The sequence below is a fragment of the Vanellus vanellus genome (assembly GCF_965231255.1).
Source record: "Vanellus vanellus genome assembly, chromosome: 17".
Classification (NCBI taxonomy): Eukaryota; Metazoa; Chordata; class Aves; order Charadriiformes; family Charadriidae; genus Vanellus; species Vanellus vanellus.
This window is the reverse complement of record NC_138922.1, coordinates 11,575,447-11,598,364: the sequence shown is the minus strand read 5'-3', so window position 1 is coordinate 11,598,364 and position 22,918 is coordinate 11,575,447. Positions and strand designations below refer to the sequence as shown.

General features: G+C 44.8%; 1 protein-coding gene across 1 annotated transcript in view; it reads left to right on the top strand.

Moving 5' to 3' along the window:
* Window positions 1-5,033: 5,033 nt before the first annotated feature.
* Window positions 5,034-22,918, top strand: part of CACNG4 (calcium voltage-gated channel auxiliary subunit gamma 4) — a gene marked incomplete at its 5' end in the record, with an annotated part of 41,255 nt that continues 23,370 nt past the window's right edge. Inside the window, one exon of the mRNA XM_082492383.1 lies at window positions 5,034-5,256. Coding sequence (XP_082348509.1) covers window positions 5,034-5,256 — 223 coding nt within the window. The remainder of the gene's footprint in view (window positions 5,257-22,918) is intronic.

Sequence of the window (22,918 nt, the reverse complement as noted above, 5' to 3'; positions counted from 1 at the left end):
AGGTCTCTTGTGCTAGAAACTTCCCGTAGGGTCTCATCAGGACACTGCCTCTCAAAATCCTTTAAAACGTGATGCAAAATCAAGGCTGTAGTCCTATTAACCCCTTGTTCTTTCTCCCATTCTCTTTTTAACGCTGTAAACTCATGAGTAAACCGCACTCACAGTTTTAACTCATCCTCCAGATAATCTTTAAAGTGACATTTACCACTGCCATGAATTTCCCAGTTCTCAGGACACAGGCAAGAGGAAGGGCCGCGTGACAGGTAACGGGCACGGTGAACTTTAGATCTGTGAGATGTGTGCAATATTAGTTCATTCTGTAGGTGAATGTGAACACTATTGATATTAAATATCTTACCAGGAGGGATGAGTATTTGAAGGACAAGCATTCATAATTTGCTTTGACATTTGACATGATCAAGCAAGTAAAGGAATACTATTCTCTTTCTCCATTGTCAAAAAGATAATGAGTTTCATACCTATCGGTATTATGGAAAAAAAATACAGCATATGTAGTGTAAAATGTGTGAGAGCTGCTATATATTTTTCTATAAATTGTGTGTATCGTGTTGTTTTGATGGCCCTATTCAAACACAGCATGCCTATCCTTTTTAATTTTCTGGTTTACTGTGCAAGTCTCTAGCAAAAGAGACTTTTTTTTTTTTTTTGAGAAGAAAAAATGTTTTCTTCAAATTATTTATAGAAAGAGCAGTGCTATCATCGAGTCTGTCTCATCATATCATTCTTGGGTATCAATTTCTAGGCTCAGATGACAAACCATAGCAGCTACTTTTCCAATAGCAGCATCTGGCTTCCTGGCAAACTCGAAATGCAGTTATCTGGAAAGCTTCAGAATTGCTTCTGAGCACATTTTATTTATTAGAAAGCAGTTGTGTTGCTTTGCTTCCCATGACTAAGCCAAAGAATATTTAATATATTAAAAGGAATAATAGAATCAAGGCCAACCTGTTGTCCCTCAAGCGGCAGAAGAATGGCGATATTTTTCCTTTAAGATGACCGTTTCTTCAGCTCTGAAGGACAATCTGAAACTATTCATGCTGACTTCCGATGATCTTTTCTAGGACTAAATAAAGAAATTCAGCCTTAACTCCTCAAATAAAATTCAAGCTCACCTTTTTCGAGACAGAACTCGCTGAAATGGGATGGTGGCTTCTCTGCCAACCTTCCCTCACTGGAGGAAGCAGACCCTCCACAGAGTGGGGCCCTCAGAGGTGGAAGACACTATGTCCTTGCAATATATGATGAATGGTAATAGAAGGAACAGGTGTGTCGGTGGGTCAGGTGCTGTACCAGCCCTCAGAAGAAGTTCATTCAGCCTTCGTTTTGCCATATAATTTATGAGCTTGGCAAGTCATTTGGATCCAGCTCTGCAAAGGTCTCCTAATGTAGTTCAGTAGGTACCACACCCATCTGCAAGACCTGATCCAAGGCAATTGAAAATATATTTCCATGAACTACTTTAATATTATTCCTTCTTAAATCTACCTATGACATAACTGATACCTTCTGCCATATCCCGTATTCTTGCAAGGTTCTTTGCTTGGGCTGGAGATCTTTGCGCTTGCGAAGCTCTGCTGCTAATCTGGTGAGTTGAATCAAATCCCACCACTGCCCAGCGTATAAGAGAGTATATCTGACATGCTACAAAATGTATGAAACATTTCTCCAGTTCTTCATACGTAGTGTAATCTGAAGGAAATTATTAAGAATTACTTTTTCCTAATATCAGCATCAAATTAGATAGGAAAGATATCAAGACCCATAGAAGATGACAGTAGTCCATTATATAGATGTCCTTATAGCTTTAGGACACTCCTGGATGTTAAAATTCATTCTCACATGCATAGAGATAAAAGCCAAGAAAGGACAAGGGAGGATGAAATATCTATCTGTTCCAGGCTTTGATGATGGTTAGACTGTATCTACATCAAAAGCTGTATTTAATTGAAGTGATTATTTTCATTCTGAGAAAGAACTCTCTTGAGTTTTTCTTGAGCAATTTCCAAAAGTTTCTTTTAGTGAAATTCTAGTGTTATTTTTCTAGGTGATAGATTTAAAAAAAAAAAAAAAGCCTAATCTATTAAAGGCAATATGTTTGACACTTAGCGGCAGAAACAGTAATGCTAAATGGTAACATCTTGCAGTTTTCTTCTGGTACTGGTGGTGTCTCTGGGGCAGGATTTTATTAGTGACAGCTCTCACTGAATTCAGTTAAAGCCAAAGTTTCATCTCCAACGTAACTGTTACTCAGTTCAGAAATAAAATGATCAGGCACGGGATTTCATTTAAAGCTTTGAACATCAACATCGAGGAATCAAAACAATTCTGTTTCAAGTTTCTGTTTCTCTGGTGTAAAAAATATTTCTGGGTTTGGACACTCGCCCTTGCACGGTGCCGTCTGGGGCGGGGGGCTAAATTACAGGGAGAAGCTGTGGGGCTTTCTCTTCTCGTTGTCGTGAGCTTCTGTCTCTGGTCTGAGCTCGGAGCCATTGGGTCTTAATTCTGCTTGAGAACGGAGGATGCTGCTGCAGTGCACAACACCCTGCCAAGGCTGCTCCACCGCTCCGTTCAATGGCAGTACTGGAAGGCAGTATCATAAGCAAAGTCTGCAAATCAAAGGTTACGTGACGGGCAACCTTCAGTACATATAGCGGGTCAGATAGCTTTCACATTTAAGAAAAGACTACATGCTTTTTTGCTATTGAGGAGCGTAAGCACTTTTGCCTTCCTTCCGCCACAAATGGAGATTATTCAATGGTTGGATTTAATGAATTCAAAATCCTTAGAAAATCACCAGAGCCAGACATCAATGTAAAATACTCCACCAGCTTTCAGTAGTGGAATATAATATTAGCTCTCCCACAATCTACTTCATGCATTTCAAAAGAATAGAGAACATTTTTAAACTAAAGAAGATAGCTTGGGCAGAAAATGATTGTCTGCCTCGGATGCTTCTCCGTAACCCTTTAGGAGCTCAAGTTATTTCTCACAGGGCACCAGAAACAAACAGCTGTTTGCAAAAATGCGGGGGGGGAGGGGGAGGGTAGGGGGGGGAAGAGGAGTAAGAGATATTATTAATGAATTCTGTTAATGTACTGTTACCTCGCACAATCAATAGGACTGCGCGGCAGGCTTGCTGCAGGGCTGGTGGCTCCCGGCCCATGGAAAACCCTGCAGTTGTGTGTCCCCTTTCTGCTGGCAGAGGCTGCTGAGAACCCACCGCACCAACCACGACTCTGCATGGCTGGACTGGGAGCACCTGAGGAGGGTATTTCTGTGCCAAGTGGGAACCCTGCCCTGGTTACAGCCCACCCAGCCCCTCCCCTGCTCCTCGTTATGGAGAGCCCGCCATAAGCAGCTCTCTCATGCAATACAGTAATACAAATAAATAATATTAATTAAAGCTCGATAGGTTTAAAAAGCTATGGAAATAGCTTCTCTCCTGCTGTTCCAGTCTCTCATTTTCCAACTCTGTCCAAAGCCCAGAGGTACAAACATATATTTTAAATGAGAAGTTTGTTGAACCTCATTAAACTTAAATGCTTCATCCGGTTTTTCTGAACGAGGCTTCACTCTGCTTTCGAGTTTACCTGACTTCATTCTTCCATCCCTAATGGAGGCATTCATTTAGGAGGTGATTTTGCAAAGGCACTGATAGTCCTACAAACTACAACTGAAAAGAAAAGCAGAATTTACGTGCTTAAGCCAAGCATCTAAATTTGGAGCTCTTCTATGTTTATAGGCTTCAGTCTGAGCAATGTGCCGGGGTCTCTGCGAAACAAAGACCAGCTTTTAATTTGTATTTGCTTTTTGCTTTCCCAGTTTTTATGAAAAGGACGAGCAGCTGAAAAGCGTCTCTGCGTTGGTATGCTGAGCAGCGGAGTCACACAAGCACCTGCAGCCATCCACGCACTGCTTGGGAAGAGCGCTGCATTTCTCGAGGTTTGTAGCTCTTGTCCTCCCACTCCCTAATTCATATACATAAAACTGGTGTGCTGCCACGTTCCCTCCACACAAATGCATTAGCTGATCAGGAAGGCTTCCCATTCATCTGGCTTGTCACTCGGATGGAGTGAAGGCAGGACCGACTTGTCAACTCGCAGTGACAAGAGTCAGAGGTGGAAGGCAGGATAACAGGATAAAAAATGGTGTAGATATTTCTCCCTTTGGTATTCCAAAGGAAAATATTTGCAAGTGCTGGATTCTCTCCATCCCCTTCCAAACAGGAGAAAACCAGCAACCCAAATACGTGCCTACAACCTCCTTGCGTAACTCATCGCAGGGTGAGGCTGCAGGAGGAAATCACGGCCAAACCCCCACCTTCGCGCCGCTGTAGCTCCCCGACAATGTGGGCACTCTCCTTGGGATTGCAAGACTGTGCCCCCACCGTGTTGGGTACCATTTCTGGGGGGACTTCCAGGGCAGCAGAAGGAAGGTGTGCATCACCCACCCGAGACGCAGCGGTGATGGTGCAGAGCTTTGCACCCTTCAGCTGGGCAACACCTTCCCCATCTCCACACCAATCCTGGCCGGGCTCTGCTCACACCTTCATCCCCCCACCCCACCCCACCCCACCCGCCAAGTTGCCACATCGGACGCGGCATCGCCCCTCCTGCCGCCGGCACCGAGCGCAAACCAACAAAGAGCCCCGCTCCAGCCTGGCTGGGGGCTGCGGGGCGGTGGCACGTCGGGGGTCGGACGGCTCTGTGTGTGTGTGTGTGTGTCCCGCCGCCGCGGGGGTCCGCCGCCGGGCGTCCCCTCCCTCCCGCGGCCGGGGCGGTGCGGCGGGGGCGCGGCTGGCGGCGGAGCCCGGCCCCGGGGCGGCGGCGGACGGCTCTCCCCCCACTCCTCTATCTCCAGCCCCCCACCCCCCACCCCCTCCGCCCGCCGCGCCCCCGCCGCCGCCTCCGCCCCCCGCCCCGTGACTCGGCTGCCTCCCGCGGGCGGCGGCGGCGGCTGCCGGGCGGTGTCGTTGCGGCCCCCCGCGCCCGTGCGGGGGACTATGAAGCACCATGGTGTGGTGTGACCGTGGCGTCCAGATGCTGCTGACCACGGTGGGCGCCTTCGCCGCCTTCAGCCTCATGGCCATCGCCATCGGCACCGACTACTGGCTCTACTCCAGCGCCCACATCTGCAACGGCACCAACATCACGACGGACGAGGCGCAGGGGCCGCCGCGGCGGGCGCGGGGGGATCTCACCCACTCGGGGCTCTGGAGGATCTGCTGCCTCGAAGGTACCGGGGACGGGGCGGGGGGAGGGGGATAGGCAACTTCCCGGGGGGACCGGCTGCGCGCCCGGAGCCGCCGGGCAGAGCCCAACCGGAGCCGGAGCCGCGCCGCTGCCTCGGACACGGCCGAGGAGGAGGATGGCGTTACCGTGGCAACCGGCATCTCCGAGATTGCCATGGGAACCGGGCGGCGGGATGCGGAGCTCTGCCCGGGGGAGCTCTGCCCAGGGGGGCGACCTCGCTCCTCGTCCCCTCCCCCCCGTCCCCCCTTTCCCCGGGGCTTCAGGGCTTTGGGGGGCTCCTGGTGGGGTCCGGGGCTTTTCGGGGCGCATCCAAGTCCACCAGCCTTGGGGGCTGGGGACCCCCCGGGGCTTTGGCCTCAGTGGCTTCGGAGCTCAGCCGCAGCTCTTGGGCAGGACAGCAGAAACCCAAGTTCCTCCCTGTCTACCCTCAGACAGAGGCACCAGGAACCTGGTTGAAGATGTTGTTGCTACTGTTCAAGTGCTTCAGTGTGGACTCGGGGTCACTTTATACAGCCCAAGGATCAGGCTGAATAATGTTAACAAATAAAAAGATAGGTGGTTTAGCAGCTGGGATGGGTAGCAGGACACCCCATTCCCCATAGAGGCCAAACGTGGCTCCCTCTCTGAAAATGGAGTTGTAGAGAAGGCGCGGCGGGTAGCTACCGGGACAAAGAAACACATGGGTGTTCAGAGGATTTGGCATAGCCGATCGGAAAGCCCAGATGGGAAACAACATCTGTCAGCAGAGTGTGCGGAGCTCTGACCATGGGAACTCAGCACATCCCCAGGAAAGGGACACAGAGCGCGGGCAGGCGCTGGCAGCGGGGACCAGGGCCACGGGGGCTCTGAACCCCCTCACCTGCCGAGTCCATTCCCACCGTGTGAACAGCTAACAGAGCCTCGGTGATGCTGGGTGAAAGGGAGAGCGTAGAGGAAAGCTGTTGACTTTTGCTGAGCTGCTCTGTGGCTCGTGGGGGTGGGGGTACGCTGGAGTCTTTCTTCCCACAGTAATGCACTTGGCATATCGGCTTCAGTGCACCTCATTCCATCCACACAACTTAGCACACATGAACTTTACAAACCTGGTTTCCTGGTTTATGCTAACTGACAGAGAGCTCAGCCCAGACGAGCCCAGCTACAGTCCAGAGTCCAGCAGCTGTATTTGGAGGTTTTTTCTCCCCAGAAAAGGCTGTGGCATGGAAGAAGCACCTCATCCTCATGTCTGTTCTCATCTTCTCCTTCTGTTAACAATTTAAGGCTACAGTGTAACGTCATTTTTCTCTTTTCTCTAGGAATAGTATACATACATAGAATAGCCGTAGGACAAGAAAATATTTTTAGACAATAAAGAGAGAAAGAATTAATGAGATGTGAAGGTTTACGGGTAATACTAATGCTTGGCTTTATAACTCCTGAAGGAAATCTAACTCTCGGTATGAGCTTTTATGAGACCTGGAAAATGAGGGCTTCTGTCTGAGAGCTCCTGAGTTTGCTTGAGAGATGCTGAGCATCTTCCACTTGAACCGAATCTTGTGATCTTTGCTGAGCTTGTTCTAGTGTCTTCAGTCTCCGTTTTTCATGGAAAATAAGTTTGTTTGCGTCTTGCGGGAGTTGCTGAGCTTGCTCTGCTAGACTGGGCCTGTGGTCTCCAGGAGAAATCCCGGAGTTTCCCGACATCAGGATTTCTGTATGGTCATCCAGGAATCTCATTCATAGAAATGAAGCACAGCTTTGACTGAAACGGGTGGAATTTTTCCCTTGATTTAAACTGGGCTTAAGTACGACCTTTGTTAAAAATAAGGAAGCCGGTGAAGTCGCGAGAAACGGGCAGTGTTGCAAACAGTGCCCGGTGATGCGGGCTGAGCTCCGGTCTCGTTGCATCACTGGGGCAGTGCCTCTGCCTTCCTGAGCACATTTTGTTTGCTAGGGGATTTGCTGAAAAATTGCACCCCGCAGTTGTGTGCAAGTGAACCTTGAATCCTCATCAACTCGGGGGACAGAAAAGCATTTCATGTGGCCCATCTATCTGACGGCAATTGAGCTGTTCTGCTCAAAATTCAAATGCTCATAATCAAATTACAAAGTTACAAAATTTAAAGTTGTCAAATATGTGCTAAGAATGGACAATTTGAGAAAGCTGTCATCTGTTCACAGATCTGAGGAACAGAGACTACATTCTCTCCTACATTTTCAGTATGTTCTGTCTTTGTAAGATAAAATCTATAGATACATTAAATTATTCATGTTTTAAGCCATATCGTGGGACTTTGATTTCAACATGGAAAGGTTCTTTTGTTTCATAAAATAATAAAACCATTCCTAAAAGCTGATTTAAAACAACAGCCCCTTGATTGTTTCAGAGCATCACTCATTCGGGCTGGATGGGTCTTTTAGTAAAATCAACATAACAGTTGCAACTCTGAGGAGATACACAGCAAGAAAATAATTTCAGTTATAGATTTTTATATGTGATTAAATAGTCTGGCTCAAACCTATTTTTAAAACTCTTTTTGTGTTTTGGACTAATAATTATAAAAGCCTACTTAATTTCTTTTAATGGTCTGAAGCACCATTTCACTCTTATTTCAAAAAGACAAATCTCAGACGCAAATGTGCAAAAGTTGAAAATACCTTGATCAGCCTCTTAAATTGCTTTTGACATGAATAAAGCATTTTGTGGAGTAAATTTCAGGTCAGCTGAAATTTTACATTAAAATGTTTTTAACTGTATCCAGGAAACAACCTGTACGCTGGGTTTTGAGCAGTCACCTGTTCAGTATCCCCAGTTCCAAGATTTCAAACAAAATTGTTGAAACAGAATGGAAAAGAATCGACTTCTAACCAAATTTTTAGGCACCCCTCAATGTTTTCCTGTTTTTCTTCTTCAGGACAACATTTTTACAACAAATTAGCACGGTAATGATAACTGGAGTGGTACAGTTTAGGGAGCCAGCATATTATCTTTGTTTGGAGCTGCAGTTGTCTTGGGGATGAAATCATGTTTCAGTACTAGTAGTCGATACTACTATGGAGCTTAGTCACTCAAGAAGTAGTGTTAATGATACATCAGTCAAACTCCTGCCTGTATAATCCCAATTTTGTTCTTTTATCGTGTTTGTCAAAGGTGGAGGTAGGAGGCTCATTGAGTGGATTTTAAACAATAGCAGTATTTCTGCGTGGATTTTTAAAACTTATATGCAAGGTAATTGCCTTACATAGGAAACTTTAAAATAATTCTTGGGAAGAACGTGCGTACAGCAGAAGTAGATGCTGTTCCACTGAGCCTCTGCAGTAAAATGGCCCAGGGGCTCCCTGGCAAAGCTGGTTTTTGGGTTTCCAGGGCCACAGCATCTACGATAGCTGCGGTTTTGACAGCTAAAGTTAATTTATCACCGGAGTACGAAGTTTCTGATGATGCCCCCATGCAGCCATCCTGGCTACACCCGAAATCTGCACCCCAACCCACAACTTAATGCTAAGAGCAAATCAGCCCCAGTTCAAGGGACTGCTGTTATGTCCCGTGTCCACACTTGAGCTACGGTAGTTGTCACAAGCTGTGGGTCCCTGTCAAGATGGTGCAGACCAGAGCCTTGCAAACGTAGCAAACGCTGTGTCTTATGAATCCTTTTGTGGTCAAGATAACCTGAGAAAGAGAGATTAAACCACCGTAATTTTCCAGCGGCCCCCATTCCTGTGGTAAATGTGCAGCACGGCTATGTAAGCGTTGCACTGTCTTAGTCACAATGAGGATCTGCTATAAAATATTTGCCTAGAAGAAAAAAAAAAGATTTTAAAAACACCACTTCATCCACCGAAACTGCTTATCTTGGTGAACAATCATGCTGGAGTTAATAGAACGGCTCACAATAGAGAGCTCTACAGGCCCAGTGACATCAAGATATGAAATCAAGTAATGTACTTGTAATTTAAATTTATTCAAAGAGTACTTTATTAAACACTTCAGCATATGAATGTCTTTGAACCCATTGTGTCTACTCTTTTCAGTATTCCCCGTTTGCCATTTACTTTTCAAGTGGTGCAATTGGTTATTTAATTCTCGTGGAACCATGAGTCCTTCCTGACTGGCTGGCTGGAACATTTATAATTGGGAGGAAGGATCGAGTAAATCATTTATGACTTGAAAACTTGCACAAATGCACATTTGCACAATTATTTGCGAGTCTTCCGGCTTGGATGAATGCGCACAAACATGGGAACCGCAGCACGCGCATGCGCTGCTTCCATGGATACTCTTGAAAACAAAATAAAAATGCTTATACAAATGTTTGAGGCAAGCAAATAAAGGAAGGCTGCCACCCATCAATACCGCAAATTCATGGCTCATCCAAAAAGAATGAATATTCTTTAGTATTCTCAAAGCGATGCTACGAAGTCCTAGCACCACCCCTATTTGTAATAAACGAAGTAACAATGCAGACTTTATATTCAAACGCTATTGCCAAAGTTTTATTTGTCAAAGAGAAAATGTTCTATCACTTTAATATCAGACGTGGCCTGCCTTGGAGGTTATATCCACTTTGAGAGATGGTTGGCCTTCTCCGTTTTTACAGGTCACACTACGAAAGGAGGTAGCTGCAAACGGAGAGTATGCAAATGGGTGTCTCCGCTGTGGAAAATTTACTCTTGTATGCCGTGCCCTATTTCTTGCTCAATATATATGTATTTTGTACATGCATTTTAGGTCCTGAAAAGTGAACTTTGATCCATGAATCTTTCAAAACAAATGTAAACATGTTAGAGAAGGACCTTTCTGAGATTCAGCCCATGTTTTCATTCTTTCTTTCCATACATCCTGCTCATACCATCTCTGTTCTCTTGGTAGAACATGTGCTGTTGAGAAAGTGCCTGTGCTGCACTCATTGTTTTTAAAAGCAATTCTTACAGCTCCAACGTCATCTTTGCGACAGTGTTTGAAGCAGTGTGCTTTTGTCAGCAATTGATGGAGTCATTTTTGACAGCCTTTTTAAGTTAATTTTTTTCAAGAGCATTCCATTTGCTAGAGTGAGTTTCTGAATTTGGAGCAATCTTTAGGGATGCAGAGTTCAATCGCTTCAAAATATTGTCCATAGTACAACATATTTTAAAATACTGAGAAATCTTGTCAGCAGAAGATGGGTTAAGGCTTTATCTTCTCAGATCTCCTAAATGCACCTTTTTGAACATTTGTAACAGAGGCTCTCAAATGACTGTATTGATGTAACAAAAACGTCCGTTCTTCCTGAGATGTTCTATGAAACAGGGATCTGAAGCTAATTGACTGAATATATGTCGCTTTAATGAATTAATTTGCTTTCTTGAACTCGATCTATTCTATAGCCTGTAGGGAGCTATCAGGCTACATGAGGGTTTCGGTTTTTTCTCCGTGGCTCTCAGCACGTCAGATATCCCAATGCAGAACTTGGAACCCCAAGACTTTCTCTTCTCTGCATTAGCAATACTCCCTGAAGGCTGTAAACCAATGGAAGCACATTTGTAATCCAGCTGTAAAGCTGCTTCATCTGTGCGAGATGTAATGTGGATAATATTAATCTTACCTAGGTTTCAGAAATGTTTTGTGAAAAGAGTAAAGGATGCATTGCATTATACAAATAGGATACCTGCAGCTGTGTTGTGCTATAGTTGCTTTTTTATTCTGTGTATAATTATACTGCACGTTGTAGGTGGTTGACAGATGGCATTTGTGGTAGTATCTGTCAGAGCCACAGTAAGTCATTTGGGGGTTCGTGCGGACCTTTGCAATGGAATGTAATGTAGTCTTTGGGCTTCTTCCAGCTGCCATTACCTTTAACTGACCCTCTGCCGTGCGCTTTTATTACTCTTTTTAGATACTGGCAGGAGCTCGTAGCTATTGCACCTCGTCAGGGCTTGCCCTGCCTTCTGGCAGCTCTGCTAACTCTCGCCAGTGCAGATTGGGATAACAGGCAAATATGACAATGTATTTTTTTGTTCCTGTAAAATTTCAACACAGTAATTACCTCTCTGGTGGATCCTGTCCCATCGTTGGGTCTCTCTGCGTTACTTCTGCCCAGACCGTGCTGTCGAACCTGTAGTTTTGATCAGAGTCTTGCCAGGTGTAAAACACATGAAACCTCCTTAAAAAGCTGGGGGAGAAGGGGTGTGTATCTGATACCTCCGTGCTGTAGCCACGTGTATCTTTACAGAAACAGAGCGAACAAGAAAATCTGTTAGGAGGGGAGGTTAGTGCTTTCACCCCCCTTTTTTAATTCTTTTGAGGCGGTAGGAGTACTTAGGTACTGAGTGTAATTTGCAGTCTGTTATTAATCCCTCTCAGCACCCGGAGACGTAGTTGGTGTCTGTGTGGTTTGCGTGTCAAAGAGCTGAGCAGTAACTTCTGCAGCCCCAGGCTGGGAATGGAGAGGGAGGAGGAGGATGGATGGGCGTGTGGGTCTGGGCTTCGCGAGGTTTCCTGCCTGAGTCGGGGCCGGTTATTTTATATTCTGTGCCTGACTGGGAGGGATAACCGTGCTTCCTTCCCACCCACTTTCCTCTCGTCCTAATAATAAAAGGGAAAAGAAGATGCCAAGAAACTGGGACACGGCGATAGGGCTGCCCAGCTCAGAGAAGGTGTACGAACACTACTTTAACTGGGTTTGAAGCGTTTTGCTTGCAACTTATGTTTTATACGTGCAATATTTGGTGTTTAAGCATGTCTTCCTTGAGGGATGGGATTAAGTCTGATTCTCCACCTACATAAATTTAACTGCTTTCTAGGAAGGCGTTGGAATTATGCCAATATGAAGCCAATATAGGAGAAGGGATCATAGATGTGTCCCTTCAGTTGGACCTTTTCCTGCTGGTCCCTCTTTTCTGAGCCAAGAATCATCTCAGCAAATAAATCATACTATCGAACTGAAAAACTGGTCCTGCTTCCAAACATTACTTTGTGCTTATCTTCATTTTAGATTTCTGTTTACTGGTATTTATTATGTCGCAGACTTGTGGTTCAGCATCCAAATTCTTACCAACAGATGGCAAGGCAGGATGCACAGGAGTAGTAAAATAAACAGGATAAATGCACAACTGCCCATATGTCTGAGAGGCTGATACACATTTCTGACTTCAGAACAAAAGGATGTTTTCAGTAGACAGCTCCAGTGCTGTGCAGGGCTTCTCACTGTTTTTTGCCTTGTCCTAAATTCTCTCACTTCTTCGGCATATTTTGATCAGTTAAATTACAATATATTTTGTCCTCTCTCCTCTATTCCCAGGTAGTTGTTTCCTTTAGCTATTTGTCTCCACTCCCAAAGTACATCAGTTCATTTTACCTTCAAAATTTTAGAGTGGAAGGTTGCTCTTTCCTGGGCTTTGGCTTGCATTTTTTCTTTCAGAGTGGTTGTTTTGGCTGTTTTTAGGGGCACACAGAGGTGCTGGGGACCACAGCAACATTGGAGATGGTGACTTTGTCTATATTGGGATTTATTGTAATATTAATGATATGTGGCCTCTCTAATCTCTCGAAATAGCGAGCCCCCGGGCAGGCTGCCTGCAGGATGGATGGCCCAGCCTGGCCAGACTTTGGCTAGATTTCCCTTCAAATCTGGGGGCATTTTTGCCAGTTGTTGCACGCTGTGGGTCAAATGCAGTGAAAGCATTGACGCAGCTCTTGATTTAGCTGGGCAGATAGTCCAGCCCCTCTTTCCCCTCCTTCTTCTGGCATCCTGTTGTCTGGACATCTTTGTTCTCATTCTCTCTTTGCCTCCCCTTGCTGGAGTGTTATACCTTTCCTTCTGCTAAAAGGTACCTTCTAAATGAGCTTTTCAAGGACGGTGCAAGACTCTTTCTTTAGAAAACTGGTAGATATTGCCCCAGGTAGAAATTTAGGATTTTTAATGTCTCTTCTTAACTCTTGAGTATCTCTGTGCCCTCCTGCCAAGGAAAAACATATAGTCATGTACTTGTCAAAAGGTATGAGGTTTGGATTCTCTTTTCTCTACCTGTTTTACTTTGTTGCCCATGTGTTTATCCAGGCTTCTGCTTACTTTACAAATAGCACTGTAAGTTCTTCTTCAATAGAATTGAGTCATTTTTTCGTCAAATGTTGTGTGTGAAGGAACATTAGATCATAAACATGCGGTCATGGTACAGAGAGATGGATGAAGGGAGAGTGCGTTATGGAATTACAGTATTTCCTGTGCAGATTGCCAGACCCTGATACGAATTAACCTTTTTTATTGTTCTTTTTCAAGCATTCCACCTTTTAATTGCTGTTTTGGAATTGTGCCACTTAGTTATGCCCTTTGAATGCTTCTCACTTAGCCAGTGCCGTTAGCTTGATAATGCCAAATATTTCAAAGATATTCAGAAGCAACAAGCATCCCCTGTTCGAGTGGGAGAGGTACGCAGTTCAGTGAGGAATTACCACCCTCGTTTAGCTGCCAGGGTTTTTTTCAGATTTAGTTAATAACCATTTTTAAGTCACTGCCAGTTTTCTACCGGAGGTTTCAGATCAGTTTTCTCCCATTTATACATTTTAAATAATGCAATTTTGTGTAGAATACGGATGACTGAATATTTTCTCCTGTCCAAATATATAGCACTCAATACTGTTAGGATTGTTATTGTGTCTTACTTGCATCCCAGAGGCATAGTTTATCTATTGTTGCTGCAAGGCATTAAAAAGGAACCATGACATGTCGCAATTATGACTTGAAATAGGATCTTGCCAGAGGTACGTTGCCTAAATATAATCAAATCTAAAATCCAATTTATTGCATATATAGATAACACCTATCTTAGAGCTGCGCATACCTATCCCATGGCTCACTGAGTATCAGTGATGGCTATTAGCAAGAGAATGGATAATTCTGTTGTAAGGATTGCCATCCTGTTGGGTTTTTTTTAAAGCTCAACCCCCAGCATTTAGTGGCCCACAGGTGAATGAAATAGCAAACTCCCAACACTGGAAGACCTTGTGACTATTTAGGCTGAGTTTTCAAAAGTAGCCAGATATGAAAGTTCATAATACTCCTTTGTATATGACTCACTCACGGCAATAGCGAGCTTTAATCATCGTTGTCCAGTGGATCTTCTAAACTCAGGTAAACCACAGCAATGCTCCATTACATACTTGCATACATTTTAATGCAAAATTGGCTGGAGTCGTTTTCTTTGTGTGTTAGTTTGTTTTTAGCAAGCTGATGAAACAGCAAGTTGCATTATGTCGCATCACATTTTTATCCACATGGTTCATGAACAGGGTTGAAGCCCTCAGAATCACTGAAACAGAGCTGTTGCTTGAGCCAGTGGAGTAAATGGCCCAAAATAGATTGTTATTCTCCAGATATGCCTCTGCTGGTGGTGAGTGGGTTATTTGTTGGCAATTGTGAACTGCCAAAGCTTCAGGAACTTGGTTTCCAGTGCAGGTTGCAGAAGGACCCCCAGATTCTTCATCTCTTTCCTCCCAAATTTAACCTCCCCTGGTCCCGCCCTGCCGCCTGACGTGCACCCGGCTGACAGTGGTTTATTCTGTACAGTTAGAGCTCGGCAACATTATTAACGATTCCAGTTGGGTTTAATTAGGGAAACTGTTGGAAAACGTCAGTATCAAGCAGAGCTATCCTAGACATGATAAAATATCAATTAATAAATCAGGGAGCTAAGAAACAGTTTGGAAATGGCTTCTTTAAACTAGAGCTGCTAACCCTAACCAGTCGGGTGCTTATCCTCACCCTCCTGCCAGCAGGCAGCAGACCGTCAGTTATTTGCCATTACAGCAATTTTGGGTTCACCCGTGTGCTCTTTGCAGACAGACCAACCTCTTCCAGACGGACAGGTAGGACGCAGACAGCCCCGATCCAAAAGCCCCTCTACTTTTGCGCCTGTGCTGAACCCAAGCCAGTAAACCTGGCAAGAGGCTGAGTTCCTTGGCTCGGGCGTCGTGCTGCTTAGATCTCCCCCCTCCCCGCGTTTGGATCAGAGCTGGTCCACGTCCCCCCAGCTCTGCCCACTGCGAAAACACATTTTTGTCTGTCGACAAAAGATGCTCCGAGCTGATGAATAGTCTTTTCAAAGACTGCAGCTTATGAACTCTAACCGCATTTCCAGTGGAGGTTTGTCTTTGAAGCTTACGTTGCATTGGGAGTCAACAGGATTGCATTTTTTAGGTTACTCAGGTGTTTCCAAAAATATTTATCCAAGACTATGCCACTATCTGCTAATCATGAGATTAAACATCCTGTGGTTCCCCTCAGTAGACTGAAGGTTTGCTTCAGAGGTTGGTAAGCGTTTCTCCGTTGCTCTGCACATTTTGCTGTACTCTTGTCCTTGCCTTTAGCGCTGGCAAACGCAAACAGTTTTGGAGATGCTTTGGGATCCTTAAAGGTGCAAGACCTGAAATAAAACATGTAGTATTTAGGAACGATGGCTAGGGCTGTATTCACAGTATCACTTCTAATTATAGCCATTTGAACAATTCATTTGCAATGTCCCACTACGGTAGTGCTTATTAAAATAGAATCCTCTTTATAGTTTGGTAGCAAATTAAGAGGGGAAAACATAGCTATCCCATTCCATCCGATGTCTTTGAAAGAGGTTTACCCTCATAACTTGCTTTCTAGGGATATTCCCCTTATTTTCACTTGTACTGCTGGTCTGATTTTTAATGACTTACTTTGTGTCTCTCGGTAGCCGATTCCCAGTGACCTTTTTCCTCATTTTATTTTAATTTCTGTACGTAAGTGGCAGCGTTCTAGCTGGAGCCAGTCTTTGGACACAGCAGCAAAACCCTGTAGAGAGGGTAAAACAGGCCAGAAATTTTCCACCTGAATTCTAAGTCTTACCCAGGGCTTCGGCCGCACCAAGAGCCAACACACTCGACTCTGCAGGATCGGAGGAGCGCTCAGACACAGGAGCTGGATGAAGGGCAAGTGGTTCAGGATCCAGGCCAGACCTGGGCAGCCAGGACCTCGCCGTCGGCATCTCCAGGCGCTGCCGCTGGATGCAGCTACTGCCACAGGTTATCCCTTTTTCTGGCACGCCGGCTCTGCCCCGGGAGGGCTGAGCAAGTGGTTGCAGCTGGCCAGAATATGGGTAGGCAGTTCCTAATGCTGATTTTATAGCATTAATGTGCACCTGTTTTGGTGGCCAACTGGCACCATGTTCAGCCTAAAATGTGTGTGTAAGCCCTGTATTAAAAGAGGCATAAGAATTAGCGTGTATCAAACATGTCATTAGACACGTGCCTGGTAGACATAATGTAGGATAATTAATATGATCACAGGAATAAATTAATAACTGAAAATATTTTTTATACATATGCACACTTAAAACAGGATAAGAACTAAGTGACACTTGTGTCACCAGTTTATAATTAAAATGCAGTGCTTGAATGAAAATGTAAGCTTCAATTAGCCAGCACGACCCTGCTTCCGGCTTTACTTCCCACTGAAAAGCAACGATAACAAGCTCACATTTATTATCAGAGTTTTTCCTGGAGCTGTGCACTGAAACATGCTCACATCTGAGCCCTTTCACTGAAGACATTTTTTCGCTTCAGCAGTTTGGCATGCCATACAAAGGCTCTCTGATTTTTAGTGATGTTCACCTCCTCTTACATAAAAATGTTTTCTGTGCATATTATTTGGTTTTAGTTAAAGTCCAGGTGCACGGGTTACTGAAGAACCAAAAGGATGGCTCATCACATAGCACAATGGGTAATTATTGCTGAGCTTCAGTGTATTGCACAGACAAATCCTTTCTTGGAGCTCAGCATTGTAGCTCTCAGAGACAGAAAATACCTACGATCTAGCTCAAAGTGCTGTGAGGGTAAGAATAGATCCTCTGGTATCTGCTTTGCCCGTTTAATTTTTAACTATCTCAAGGGACAGAGCTTCACAATTTTGTTTAGAGATAGTATTTTGCATTTTAATTTCACCAGTGGGAAGCTAATACAGATAGAAATTATGAGGTCTCGTGTGTTCCCGTTTTCATCCCAAGAGTCTTTCTAGTTGGGCTTTTTGTAAAATGGTTAAATAGTTCTCTGGGTTTGGCCCCCATTTAAGCTAAGATTTATCTTGATTTATGCACCATCCAGACAAAGTTTGGTGCTGCGTTGCCTAAGAATTGAGCTTCTGATTTCTGCAAGACAGGGCAGAGTCCTTGGCTGGGCAGCAGAGCTCCCTGTGTGGGCAAGAAGAAAACTGAGGTGCCTTGAAAGAGCAATTCTGAAAATCCGTGTGCTGCGTGGGGACGTGCCAATGTCAACTTGCAGGAAGGTTAGTGCTGTGCTGCCTCTTGGTTCCTGCCCATCTATGCTATTTGGGTACCTGCTCAGCGCTCCACACAAGGGGCGATGCCACCCACCCGCTTGAGATCCAGATCCTTGAGGTGCCTTTTGAGAGCTGCTGACAGCAATGGTGCCTTCCCAGACGCTAATCTTGCCAACGTCAAAAAAAATAGGAATCTTTCAGTCTAGGACTTTTTCGGCCTGAAGTTGTCTGTCATGTCTTCAGGACATGCAGTAAGTGCTCGGTTGGGCATTTTTGGACCCTTCAAATTGATCCATGTGCAGACAAGGCTACAGGAATGGGAGTCCAAAATAAGACGGATAGGGAAAGCCCTTCCCAAGCAGTGCTTAGGACAGGTGGTGAAAGGGATACAAACCCCAGCCAGCCCCAAAATGTCAACATAGAGCAGTTGAGCCTCAGAAAGTGTACTTAGGGAATATGTCCGCTCTGACGGAGATGGGACCAAACGTCCACATGGATATCCTTTGCAATGCCCCCTCCAATATTTTAAGCAATTTCTACGGGCAGAATTCTTGTAATGTAGGAGTGGATGTCAAGCCAGGATATCTCAACTCAGAATAGATGTGTGCTCTTAGCTTTGGGTCAGGCAGTGATGTGTGGTGTAGTTAGAGCCCCCAGGGACTCTTCAAGTTGTAAAAACTACAAACCTTCTGGTTTTTCACTGGTGCTATTCACATGGGACAGAGTGACCTCTCCAGAAAGCCTTTCCAACGGCTTTCTGCAGCAATCTCTCTCAATAGCGTTTAATAACTACCCATGGAGAAAATTACACTCTATTTAAAAGGCCAGAAAAATCATCTTCACTTTAACTCTGCTGACTTTGGTAGAATTACACCAAAAATGAGTTTTGTCTGATATCCTTTCCCCTACTAATGTTCAGTAGCTGGGCTGAAAAAGCCTTTCGAAGGCAGATTAAACAAGCTCAAATGGTGAAATATTCTTTTAATTTTCTTTTGCACACATTATTTTAGGTGTAGCTTGGAACGCTGCCCTTACGAGAGGCATCCCTTTAAATATTTATACAGCGTCAATATGTAGCCACCTTCATACTTTTTTAATGGTGTGTTCCTTTGTAAATTAACCATTAGGTATCCCTGTTCTATAGCATTCCATATTTTGCACTGCCTTTAGGCTACCCTTGGATTTTTATTTATTTATTTCGCTGTGGAACAATGAAGATGTCAAGGCAAGGCCCAGGGGCACCGTGGAAATCAAATTCTTGGAGCACCACCGCTGTTGCCATGGTGGACACACACTCAATAGCACACTGTGCTGCTCTGCGAGCCAAGGGGATTAAAACCCCGGCTCTGCTGCTGAGCCGTGTCAGTTTGCCGCTGTTACAATGGAGGCTCTTCGTTTCCGTAATTGTAGTTCCCAGGATCAGGAGGAAAAAAAGTACTGAAGCAAAACCAAGCAAAGAGGCGAAGGCGCTGCGAAGGGGCAGGAAGCTGTATCTCCTTTCTGAGGTTCTCCCTGGGAACTGCAGTAGTGTCTGGCAGGTTTCTGGATTTTCCAGAGGCTGTTCTCTTTCGTCTTCTCATTTTGTGTTAGTAGGATGCTATGGTAGACTGAGGTGAACGGGACAAAGCCCGACGCTGTCAACTGAGTCAAAGATCTTTACTATTTCCTCGGCCCCAATTCAGGCTGACATCTCACAGATGAGTGAAAGCCTTGGCACAAGCCATGGGTCTTTATAAATGTGGGGCTTTTTACTCTTGTTTAATTATGCCACATTATCACAGCAAAATGATTTCTGCAGAAGCTGCTGGTGGCTTGTTTCCATCCTGGTTTCCCTCTCTCCTAAGGGGACCATAGGAGATGGCTGCACCCCCAGATCACGGCCGCATGGCCAAAAACTTGGCAAAGCCTCAGCAGATTGACAGGCGGCACAGCGACCCAGGTTTGGTCGGGAGACAGTTCCCCTGACAAAAAAAAAAAAAGAGAAACATCAGAGCTTGTCCTATGCCCTGTTATACTGAAAGCAAGAGCGAAATATTCCTGCACACTGCGTCGTGAAGAAGAGTTGCACCCTTCAGAGCTGAAATCCAACCTCTCCTCTTGCCTGCTTGAAGGGGCCTTATCCTGTACTTGTTTCGTAAGTAAGAGCTTTGGTTAAGTCAGTAAAGATTTTGTCTGAGGATAATGGGCTCAACGAAATACTGAAATGCGATTTCCCCGAGTTGCGGTGTATTGAAGAAAGAGATTGAGTCACAGGCAATCCCCTTCCAGCGACAGCGCTTGGTTCCTGCTGAACACATTGCTGAATCAGTCCGAGTAAAGATGTCATCGTCTCTTCTGCTGGCACATAAGATACTTTATAGAAAGCACGGGGGTATTTTCGTATCTTCCCTCCTATGAACTGAATCTGGTATGATTTGGCTCCAGCAGTGATTTGGTTTGCTCGGTTTTTAAACATACTGGTAAAGGGACATTGTTTGCTCCAAACAAAAGCCGTCAGGGCTTGGCATTCCCGACGTGCGCCTCAGTAAAAGAAGCCAGGCAGCAGCCGAAATACGATGAACTGCTCTCTTCCACCACGGGAAAGGCAAGGTATGGCCAAGCTTAAATTGTGCCCTGATTTGAGGCTCTGCTTTGGGTTGCAGAGGCAATTTTTTCTCCGTGTTTGCTGCAAATATGTTTCAATTCGCTCTGTTTTGGAGGCAAGTAGTCAATGCATCTGAAGTGCATACTTGACATATGTTTCTTTTCACATGCTGTCCTCCATTCGTTTCATGTAGCAGATGCTCAGTTTACCACTTTAAATGTATTCTTATTTACTAGAAATTATTTTAGAAAATAGCTGTTGAGAACTAAACATTTCCAGCCCTTCTTCTGGGTGCTGGGAGTTCCTTTTTGCAGCTGTCCTGTGTGGCTGCATGCAGATGTTGACAGGTTAATTTGCATTTGAAGAGCTGGATGCAGTGAGCTAAGCAAGGGGTGTTCTTCCCTGTCTCCGAAGGCAGTAGCTTAAACACTCCTTGCCAAATTTAGCCCTGATGCTACTCTTCTTAATTAACTGGAGCAACATCCAAGCGGAGTTTGGCCGGTTGTTAGCTGCCCATTTATTCCAGGCTTGAATTAAGCCCCCTGACCACGTGAAAGAAAGGCTTTTGTTCTGAAAATTGATTGTACAACAGTGAAATGCAAGGAGAGTCCTAATTCACAGCAAGGTGGTATGTACAAGCTGGTTTATCTGATTCCCACTGTATTGTCCCATTTCCAGGAACTGCAGGTCCAAACCTTCCAGCTGAGGTCTCTGGTTTACCTGGCTGCTGCACACTACGGAACTCAGGAATGTTTAAGTACAAAGGAAATCCTGCTAGCAAGAAAAAAGCACAGCTTGCACTGCTTGAGCCCCCTTCCTGGAGAGTACTTCTTTTCTTTATTGTTGTGTGGGTTTTTTCCCCTTAAAATAAGATTGCATAAAGACTTTCAGCACAAAGACCCAAATTTAGACTCCAGTCCATCCCATCGATAAAGTAAAAGGCAGAAGTCTTGATCTACAGCCGTGCTGTCAGCCTCTAGAAACTGTTGCTCCAGGTCTTTCATGTACACGATCTATCCACACTGACTCAAAGCGCGATTTAGCAGAGACCAAAAACTTTCATGCTGTAGCAGGGAGAAAAGCGAACATTCAAAGAGCCGGAGCCCTGTCACGATCAAGGCCCGTACACTTTGCTTCCTCTTCATTTTCTTTTCTTTCCTTTAGATGTTACAAAACTGTCAAGGAAAGCTACATCCAGCAGGTATTAGAGCACTGAACTGAACCTGTAGAAACATGGGAAGGCATAATTAAAGATGTCTTTTTTTTTTTTCACCTTCATTTCGACGCACATCTGTGCTTCCGTGCCATGTCCCTGCCATGATCAGCTGTGGGCCGATGGCTGGTCTCACTTCTCCCCCATAATCTGGATTTCAGCAATTTTCCAGTTTCCTCGTGCGGGTCTAACACAAATTGCAGCTGCAGCTGAGGCTGCTGCGCATCCCCCTGGGTCAAGGCTGCCACGGGGACGAAGGTACCCATCTGAACGGTGGCAGTTGTGATGTCTACATGTAGGCATTGTAGTGAAAAATAATAACACGTTGGGCTCAGTCTGCATTTTGGAGCATTCATGGCAAAATTCTTACTGGTCGCAGTCAAGTACAAACTAATTCATGACCCCAACTGTGTGTGGGTGCGGCGCGAGGGACTGCTGGCACAGTGCGCTTTCTTAAAGACAAGTGTTTCCTCCATTCCATCATCTGCATCACGCATGAAGCTTTTCTTGTATATATCTTTTTTTTTCTGTGTAAGAACTTAAGGGGAGGGGACAGGAATGGAGAATGTTGCTGTTAGACAGGCATGATTCGGGTACCCATGACGACATGACATCACTTACATTGTCACCAACACAAGATTACCTTATACAAGAATAACTAAGAACAGAATTTTTGACCTTCAATATTTTCTTATCTGTAAACATTATAACTGGATAGCAATGCAACCCAACTTGTCAACAACAGGAAATAAAAGAAAAATAAAACTAATTTAAAACCCAGCAGTGGCAGTGAAATAAATTCGTACATTTATCATTTCAGAGGTTCCCATTGCTCCTGCCTCTTTTCCTGCAAGGTTTAAATTATTAAATTATTTTTTTTACATTATGGTCACTCTCCTAAGAATAGAATACAATTTACAGAAGCTCATATGGATGAAAAAGCATTTTCCTTTTGCGCTGTTGCTCACAGTTAACACACACAAACCTGCACCTCCCAGCTTTCCAAAACCTCAGTTCATACCGTGAGATAAATTAATTCAGTATTTGGAAATTTATTTTGACATCCTTAAAAGAAGAAGGTTTATTACTTGAACTTTCACTTAAGAAGCATCACGTGCTTCAGATTTTGGTGCAAGACTTTACCCGGTCCAGTTAAAGGGGCAGATTCTTCACAACACTTCCATGTGCAGCTGGTCCTGCCAGTGCTAGAATCGGAGAAATTTGCATGAGAGAAGATCCTTAAAGTGAAGAAATGGAGGATGAGGATCTAAGCCTACCATAACAGCTGGAAAGAACCTAGTAAAATGAAATTCAGTATCTGCTGTTGTAGATCTCCCAGGTTTCAAGCTTCTGAGGCAGAGCGTGATTTTTAAGCAGAATTTTAACTTGCACGTACATGAATTATTTCTAGTGACTTGATCAAAAATAGCAATTTGAGCCTGACTCGCAGTGTACTTACACAGGGCTGGAGTGTGGCCAGGCAGCCTGCCCATCCCTGGGAACGCGAAACTTTCTGCACACACCTGAACCCAATACTCCCCTTGGGCCCGGTGCTGCGGGCTGGGGACACGCTCCCGGTGTCCCTTATCCCTCCCCGGGC